We start from the raw sequence: 8546 nt of genomic DNA on the forward strand, positions 1-8546 counted from the left end.
ATCAAACTTTCTACATATTCATCATTCAAATTTATTCTTAGATATCTTCATCTGCACATAACAAAGTCCAAAATCTGAGACTGGTTTTCACAACTCTCCAGTTTGGCTCCATACTGACAGTCTAATGCTAATGTCTGATACTTACTGAAAAGTCATGCATTTAAACGAAGTTGTCTTTCCCAGAGTTGTGTGTGGCCATTCCAATCTTTTTTCTTTGTAGTAATACTTGTCTTAATACTCCCTGGCAGAGTATTGTCAACTCACTCTTTATATAATTAAATCTAAATAACAATTAAAATAATATAAATATAATTAAATATATTTAGTTAAAATATAATTAAAATCTAAATATAAACTAAATAACAATTAAAGTTTAACTATACCCATTATTTTCACCAAATAATACCCATATTATTTCACCCAAATAATACCCATTACTTTCACTAAATTTCAGACACAAAATCTTGTGTCTGAAAACTTGTGTAATAATAATTTTAAATGTGTAATATATTAATTACTATGTCATCTTCAAATTTGTATTTGATCTGGAGGCCACATCTGGAAGTGCTGAGGTTGGAGGAACACTACAAGTACTATTTAGAGAACCAAAGAGTTCCAGGCTCTGAATCTGGGACTCTCTGATTCAAAGGATGCATTCCATCTCTCCCTTGCCAGTGTTCTTCAAAAATTTAGGCATGACTCATATTTTAGTATACTTGTCTATAGTTTTCTAACTTGCATTTTTATATATTCAGTAAATAAATTGAAACAGGTAAGTATTTTACAAGTATAACCCCAAACCAAACCCATCCAAAAGAATAAAAGGACTCAAAGGCCTGGATAACATGCTTGCATTGAGAAGTCCTGGGTTTGATTCCTGGCATAGCATGGTCCTTTGAGCACCACCTGGAGTGTTCTCCAAGCACTAATCTAGGAAGAGTCCCTGTACAAGACAGGTTGTAGCCCTTGACAAAAGCCCTCACAAAATTATAACTAAAAGAACCCATTTATTTTTGACATATATATTTTGACATATATATAGTAATTGTTGGAAATTAGTACTTTTCGTTTTATTTGAAGTTGAATTCTGACAGTATTCATATACACTATTCCAGGTAGAGTACTGATTTGTTTAAAGTGTTATGCAAATCATTTTTAAAAGAAATATATACATAGATTTGTGTACTGTCAACTACTGCAACTATTAAATATGTCCAGTGAGGGGGCAGAGCAGGAGCATTTGCTTTGCACACAGCAGACACAGGTTCAATTTCTGGCACCCATTATGACCCATGCTGAGCCTGCCAGGAGTTTTTCCTGAGCAAAAAGCCAGAAGTAAGTTATGAGCACTGGCAGGTGTAGCAACCTCTCCTCAAAAATGTCCATTGGGATACATATAAATTATTTGTTAAGTTTCATATTAATAATTATTGAAGTGTAAAGATTCCTGAAAAGAGAGATTTTAAAATGCTTTATCAGGAACCAAGAAGTGTCATAAATACCCTGTTACACCAAAGCCTTCTTTCAATTTTTCTAGGTGAAAAGGTAAAGCATTTGATCCATAGAGAAAAAAACCTATGTTATATTCTACCTTGTCGTACCCCAGGCTTTCAGTTATATAATAAAGTAACAACAAAAATGTTAAGATTTACTTATTCTAACTCATGATTGACAAGTTTCGCCAAGTGATCTGTGTGCAAACCATTCTTGAGAGCATTCTGTTGCTGTGTTTTCAATGAGCAAGGTCTCAACTCTTAACCAAGAGCTGTAGAAATACATAACACAAAGGAAGTCATATAAACCCACTGTCTGAAAAAATCGCAAATTTATGTCAACATCAAAAGGAGTAACCATTATGTTTGCAGTCACACTTCTGAATGTAATTCCATGCCATTTTCAGAAGTGTACAAATAAAACGTTAAAGATAATCTTTCAGACATATTGAGGAAACCTTCTGATATGTCTATTACAAGACTTCTATCTTCAAGAAAAATAAAGTTTGTCCCATAATGGAAGTATAGGTTTATGATAGTTTGGGGGTTTTGTTGTTTTTTTTTTCAGTGAGAGGAAACAAGACCGGGAATTAAGGAAGTCACAGTATTTTAAGATAACTTTATAGTTATATATCTCACAATATGCCTATAAATTGCATGTTCAGCTCTGCATTACTATTTGAAGGAGAATAAGGGGAGTCTATTAAGAGGACTTAAATTACCAACATTTTGAAAATAGTCAAATTCCTTACAAAGTTCTGAGGAAGAAATGTTTAAAACAATAGAAAATAAGAATGATGATAGCTTTGGATTACTAATTGATGTATCTTTTCACTTATAAATAAATGTGAAAGGCAGCTCAGATGAGTTTCACCATGGCAAATTATAAAGTGCAGTACCAAATTCTATAATAGCTATCTATAAACAACTACATGCAAGCAGTATTGGGTTAGAATGTTTTACAGCAACAACAGAGTTTGCTATCAGAATTGTATGGTTAAAAAAATAGAAAAGAAGTAAATGCTGCAATAAAGCTTTACCAAAATATCCAGGCACCACAAAAAAAAAAAACATCCCTGGTATCATTTGTTTTGTACACAAATTCACTGACACCTAAATCAAGAAAGTAATTTATTAGGGAAAACTTAGAATTACAATAGACAGTTCAACTGAAAAAAAAGGGACATGAAGAAAAGGTTTATGATGAGCACAAACACAATCATGCAAGTAAAAGTTCTAAAAGTGATCAAGATAAAAACTAGCATGCACATGCAAAAGAGGGAGCAAAGCTGGCTGAAGGAAGCAGACATTATTTGAGGTGGAATTGAACAACTGGTTATAAAATAAAATGATCAAGACAGAATAACTTAACTGGAGAGGTGAAAAACCTTTCCTTGTTTATACAAGAGTTTCTGTGTATGCATGTGTATACTAAATAAAATTCAACTAAAAGAGAGTTAAATTTTAATATGGTTTATAGCTAAAACTCTGCCATAACTATTTCCAAAACCGTGGAGATGAAGTGTAATGCTATAAAAGTGCCACAGAAGCTGCAAAATGTTTTGATCGTGTGAAGAGACAAAATATTTACTCACGATGCAGACAAAACCTCTCATTCCAACTCTGGCAGTAGACAAGCAGTGAGAAATGGGCACAGGAAAAAGAAAAACTTTACTCTCTTTCGTTCCCAGATTTTCTTGAAACCCCAACCAGGCTCTATATTAGTCTCACCAGGGCTGGCTTTGACTGCAGACCAAAGGCATTATAATTTGGTCTGGTGCACTTAACCTTTGTGCAGAAAAAAAATCCTTCATAATCTGTGGATGAGATCCCCTTCAATGCTTCCTAAACCAAATGCACACGTGTGATTTTAAAGTATACCTCTTTAAATCAGAAAAGGAGGGGCAGGAAAGGTGACTAAAATTTCACCAAAACATGCTGAAACACCACATTTTCTCTCCAAAAGTTAACTACCAGTAGAGGAAAAAAATGCCTTAAGATGTACCAGGTATCTTTACATTACAGTGACTGTTTTGCAGCCTGAGAACTGAGGCGTAATGCGATGAAGTAACTTACTTAAGGCCACTTACACCAGAAACATCAATATTTCACTCTGGGTCTGTGACATATCAAAACCTGACACTTTGCACCCAAACCACAAAACATTCCATCAAAACAGAGGCTAAAAAGAAAATCAGTTTAAAGAACTCTTGGCTTTCTTTAAGTGCCACAAAGTGATTGTAGAACTCTTTTGGCACTGTGCTAAAATTTTCATTTTTTAAAATACCCGTTCCATGTTCTCTTACCATTACCTTTCAATGCACTTTTCATTACATTAGAAGCACATGCAATAGTTAATCACTGTAAAATGCCTAATAAAGTCCTTGAAAAAGAAAGAGCACAAAGTCATGAGAATACAGAGCTGGAAAGACACAACCTATAGGTACATTATAGATTAGGAGTGGTCTATTCAGGGACACCTCATTTTATAAATAAGGAAATTAAGGCTCAGACAAGATTTAAGTGACTTGCTCAGGGTCACCAACTCAACTTAAAAGTTCCCAACACTAGATCAGAATTTACATCGCCAAACTTGTTTCCCAGGGCTCTGATCTTTTTCAAGCTATGAGAAAATGACTGCATTTCTCATAGATATTTCGGTCCAGGATATCCATAAAATTGAGGCCAATTAATACAAGAGGTGAGGAATGAATGGTTCATACCAAAAATGAGCTTCCAGTCACCGTGATAAGATCTGTTTCTTTCTGAGAAACGTGGTTTCCTGCTGGGCTGGTGAACGCAAACTGGGTTTCTTCCTCCTGTCCAAAGAAGGCAGAGTCGGGATGTAAGTTCCATTCTGCTTTGGTTGGCATCAGTAGTTCTGAGACACTGTTTTCACAAAGGGTACTTGGAGGAGTCAGAGCATCTGTGTCTACCATTAGCTTACTGCTAGGGGTCAGGGCCTGGGGTTCCTGACTGGAGCTTTTCATAGTCAAAGAGCCCAGAGTCCCCAAAGGCCCTGCACTTAGATTCGAGGCATCATCCACCTCTAAGGAGCTCTGCTGAAAACCTGCAGCTGTTGTCCCGAAAAACAGGGAAGTATCCAGGCTTTGAGGAAGGTCACTGGTGGCCATCAAGGCCCGAGGGTCCACAGTCTGCCCTAAAGCATTATTATTATTATTATTATCAGGGAGGTTCCCTGCCAGAGTTGAGCTCACAGAGGCCACATCAATAGTCAAGATTCCAGAGTTCACCAATGCTGTGTCCAGTACTGCAGCAGAACTACTGCCAGGCACATCAGAGAAGAGGGACACTAGCTCTGCATCACTGAAATCACTCTGTCCCTGGCTGGTAAGTTCACTGCTAGGTGTAAGAGAATTTGAAGCTTCCAGCTGAGCTAAGAGCTCCTGGCCAAGATTGTGCCTTTTGGCCATGTGGGTCTTCATGCTGTGCTTGGATGTGAAGAGTTTATTACAGCTGGAGACTGGGCAACGGCTTTTCCAAGTGTCCACATCCTGCAAGTGTTTCTTGGAGTGAATGTAGAGACTGCTGCGAGCAGAGAACCTGGCACAGCAGCCTTCCACAGGACACACGAAAGGCTTTGTGCCCAGGTGGGTTATGCTGTGGCCTTTCAGATGCTCAGCCCTCGTGAAAGATTTACCACAGCCTTCCACGGGGCACATGAACCTACGGTCATCATCGTGCTTCCTTTTGTGCCTTAAGAGTTTGGACATGCTGGTGAAATTCCAGCCACAGCCATCAAAGTCACAAAGGAACGGTCTCTCACCGGTGTGGCTCCGCAGGTGAATTTTCAGCCGACAAGCCTTGTCGTACTGTTTGCTGCAGCCAGGAAAAGAGCAGGAAAAGAGTTCCTGTTCCCGAAAGTGAGCACGGTTATGGGAAAACAGGGCACTCACTGTGATAAAGGTCTTCTTGCAGCCAGAAAACGCACACTGGTAGGGCCTCTCTGGTTCAAAGTGGGTGCGCTGGTGGGCACTGAGCTTGGCCTGCGTGGGGAAGCAATCCTCGCACACATCACATTTGAAGGAGTTCTCCTGCTCGTGGCCCTTCATGTGAGCCTTGAGGTTATATATGGTGGTGAAGCTCTTGCCACAACCTTCCGCCGGGCAGCCAAAGGGCCGCAGTTTGTCGTGGGACTGCAGGTGCCTCTTGAGCTTGTAGGAGGTGGTGAAGGTCCAGCCGCAGCCACTCAGGGGGCACTTGAAGGGGCGCTGGCCCTGGCTGCTGCTGTGCGTCAGCAGGTGCACCTTCAGCTGGTGCTTCTTGGTGAAGGTCTGTCCGCACTGCGCCTCGGGGCACAGGTACAGCACCACACCGGGGCCTGCGCCCAGAGGCCCAGGGGGGCTGTCGGGCAGCGGGCCCTCCGCCTCGCCCTCCTGCTCCGGTGCCTGCACTGGGGCTAGTTCAGCCGGCTCAGCCAGCAGGAGGTCCGGCGGCTGCTCGGGGCAGTCGCCTGGTTGCGAGGCCTGGAGTTCCCCCACCTGTGGAGCGATGAGAACCCCGGGCTGCGGGGCAGGAGCGACCCCCGGTTCCCAGGCAGGAGGCGGGGGCGTGGCAAGGGTGAGAACCCCGTTCTCGAAGTGCAGCAGCAGGTCCTGGTTGTGGATGGTGACGGTGCCCGCGAAGGCCGCGGTGAGGCCCAGACTAGGGGCAGGGATGGCGGCAGCAGAAGCCGAAGCCGAAGCCGACGCCGCCGCCGCCGCCGCCGCCGCCGCCGCCGCCGCCGCCGCCGCCGCCGCCGCGTTCTGGGCCGGGGCCGGGGCCGGGGCCGGGGCCGGGGCCGGGGCTGGGGCCGAGGCGGGGGCCCGGGCCGGAGCTAGCGCCCGCGCTGGGGCCGCGGACAGGCAGCGAGGCCCCGGGGCGGCGCGGCCCGCGACACTCGCGCCGCCGTCTCCCCCCGGAGGCCGCGGGCCCGGCTCCGCGTCCTCCCTCCACACGGGCCCTGCGGCCGGGCCTGCGCCCGCCGCCTCCAGGTCGCCACCCACCGGGTCCAGCAGCACCAGGAAGAAGTCGTCGCCGTCGCCGCCGCCGCCGCCGCCGGCGCGATCCGGCCTCCGCAGAGCCCCCGGGCTGGGGCCGGAGCCGGGTGTCGCCGCGCGGGCCTCCTCGCGCCGCCGCCCCGGACCGCCATCTTGGGGGCCCCCGAGCAGCAGGAGGCGGCGCGCCCGGGCCTGGCCGGCTCCCGGGTCGGGGCCTCGGTGGACCCGGCCGCCACCCGAGGGGCCGCCGGCGCCGCCGCCCTGTCGAGGCCCACGAGCAGGGAGTGTCCTCGGGATTTCCATCTTCGCGTCCGTGGGGCTCGGCTGGAACCGGAGCCGCGGAGGAGGCGCGACCCCGCCCCCTGCCGCGGGCTCGAACGTGTTCCTGAAAGGGGGAAAAAGTGCAATGCGCAGAAACTGGCCCTATCAGATATTAAAACGTGTTTAACGCCACAGCGATTTGAATATTCTGGTGCCAGGTCTCGAGAACACAATAGACAGCCCAGAGACAGTCTGGCGTACGCTCCGCAGTTGATAGCAGGAGCAAATCCCGGCGATCTTCTGAGGTAATGGGAAATGACAGCTCCCTCGGCCAAGGGCGCTGCGAGGCTTGGGCAGCTCTGCCTGATGAGGACCTCTCAGATCCGCTCCTTATTGTTGTTCCCAACAGAAGCATACCACACAGAGCGCGGCGCGCGCCAGAGAGCGAGAGGGCGAGGGAGAGACAGCCAGGGAGAGCGAGAGCGCAAGAGAGCGAGAGCGAGAGCGAGGGAGAGACAGGGCGCGCGAGAGAGCCAGACCGGTTGGGGGGGGGGGGCAGCGGGGGAGAGGGAGTTTCTTAAACATGTCGCTTCGTACCTTCCATGTTAAAAGTTGCTTCCTGCCTGGGTAGTTGACTGGAGAGAAGACATGATACTCCTGGGAGAGTATTGTATCTAGCGTCATTAAACTAGGAGACTGATAGCGGTTCCTACGCACAGTGAGAAAAGCTGTCTGCTCCTGTGGGGGGAGGGGCTCTCTCCAGTCGCCAACACGACTTCCTTATTCAGAGCCGCCTAGATGAAGAAGGCTCAAGGGAAGATTTAATACACGGTTTACATACTTCTTGTCCTGCTGATACAGGTTTCTGTAGTGTGTAAAGGAAAATACCCATAGAACCAGGACCACGCGTGTAAAGAAGTAAGGCAACATAGATCAACAGTGTTCAGTTTAGAAATGCAAAGCCTGGATGATGTAACCACTTCAAGTGAAATTTGGAAAACCCAGTCCACCTGCTGCTTTCTCTCTAAGGAGTGCACAGTTCAAACCAACCCTTTGGCTTCCGCCATTGGTGATGCCGTGGTATATTGAATGATCGATCATATAGTACAATGAAGTTTAATTTGGATGGCTCTCGCTGTGGAGGTCTCTGGACAGGAATACCCATTAAATGTGATGAGTGAATTGTAAGAGACTCTGCTGAGAAACACGTACTGAGGAACCATCCTGTTCAATACGCCCCTCCCTGAATTTCAGTGTGCTGAACCCAGTTTCACTGTAATAGACTTGGCCTAATAATATTTTTATGGGGATGTTGGTCATGATGATCCCCCAGTATGCCTGTCGTTCTTGAGCCAAGAATTAATACACGGTGAGATATCTTGTAATCGAAAGGTTCAGGGTGATGATGAGATATTTGGGAAGACCTAGAGTTAAATAACCCCTGACATCCCCCCTTTTTAAGATCATGGGCACTGGCAGATTTCTTGATCTGAAGAACGTTACTTTGCCCATTTATTACAATCCAAGGCTCAATGAAACATCCTCCTCATCCGCTCACCGTCGAATTTCTCGAGCGGTCTCAGTAATGTCTCCATTCGTCCTAACCCTGAGATTTTAGAAGCCTCTCTCTACTCATCCTTCCCAATGATGCGGCATCGGAGGCTCTTTCAGGGTCAGGGGAAAGAGACCCAGCTTGTTACTGGTTTTGGCATATGAATACACCGTGGGGAGTTTCAAGGCTCTCCCACGTGGGCAGGAAACTCCTGGTAGTTTGCCAGGTTCCCCGGAGGGA

At 46.2% G+C, this 8546-nt stretch overlaps 1 protein-coding gene across 1 annotated transcript; it reads right to left on the minus strand.

The window, feature by feature from the left end:
• Nucleotides 1–287: 287 nt before the first annotated feature.
• On the minus strand, nucleotides 288–6923 carry LOC101551506 (zinc finger X-linked protein ZXDB-like). The gene is made up of 2 exons (XM_055123072.1): nucleotides 6295–6923; nucleotides 288–6147 (listed from the first exon to the last, which is right to left on the minus strand). Exons 1-2 carry the CDS (start codon nucleotides 6794–6796, stop codon nucleotides 4211–4213), a joined length of 2439 nt encoding a protein of 812 aa, XP_054979047.1. The 5' UTR covers nucleotides 6797–6923; the 3' UTR covers nucleotides 288–4210.
• Between the last annotated feature and the right edge of the window lie 1623 nt (nucleotides 6924–8546).

The sequence above is a fragment of the Sorex araneus genome, chromosome X (assembly GCF_027595985.1).
Source record: "Sorex araneus isolate mSorAra2 chromosome X, mSorAra2.pri, whole genome shotgun sequence".
In the NCBI taxonomy this organism is placed as follows: Eukaryota; Metazoa; Chordata; class Mammalia; order Eulipotyphla; family Soricidae; genus Sorex; species Sorex araneus.

Bases quoted from the DNA above. Each gene is read 5' to 3' on its own strand.
- LOC101551506 (XM_055123072.1), bottom strand. From the start codon at position 6,796: ATGGAAATCCCGAGGACACTCCCTGCTCGTGGGCCTCGACAGGGCGGC. The intron at 6,148-6,294 runs CCCCGGCCCCGG...GTCTGGGCCTCA, and splicing joins CGCCTCGGCCCCAGCCCCGG to CCGCGGCCTTCGCGGGCACC.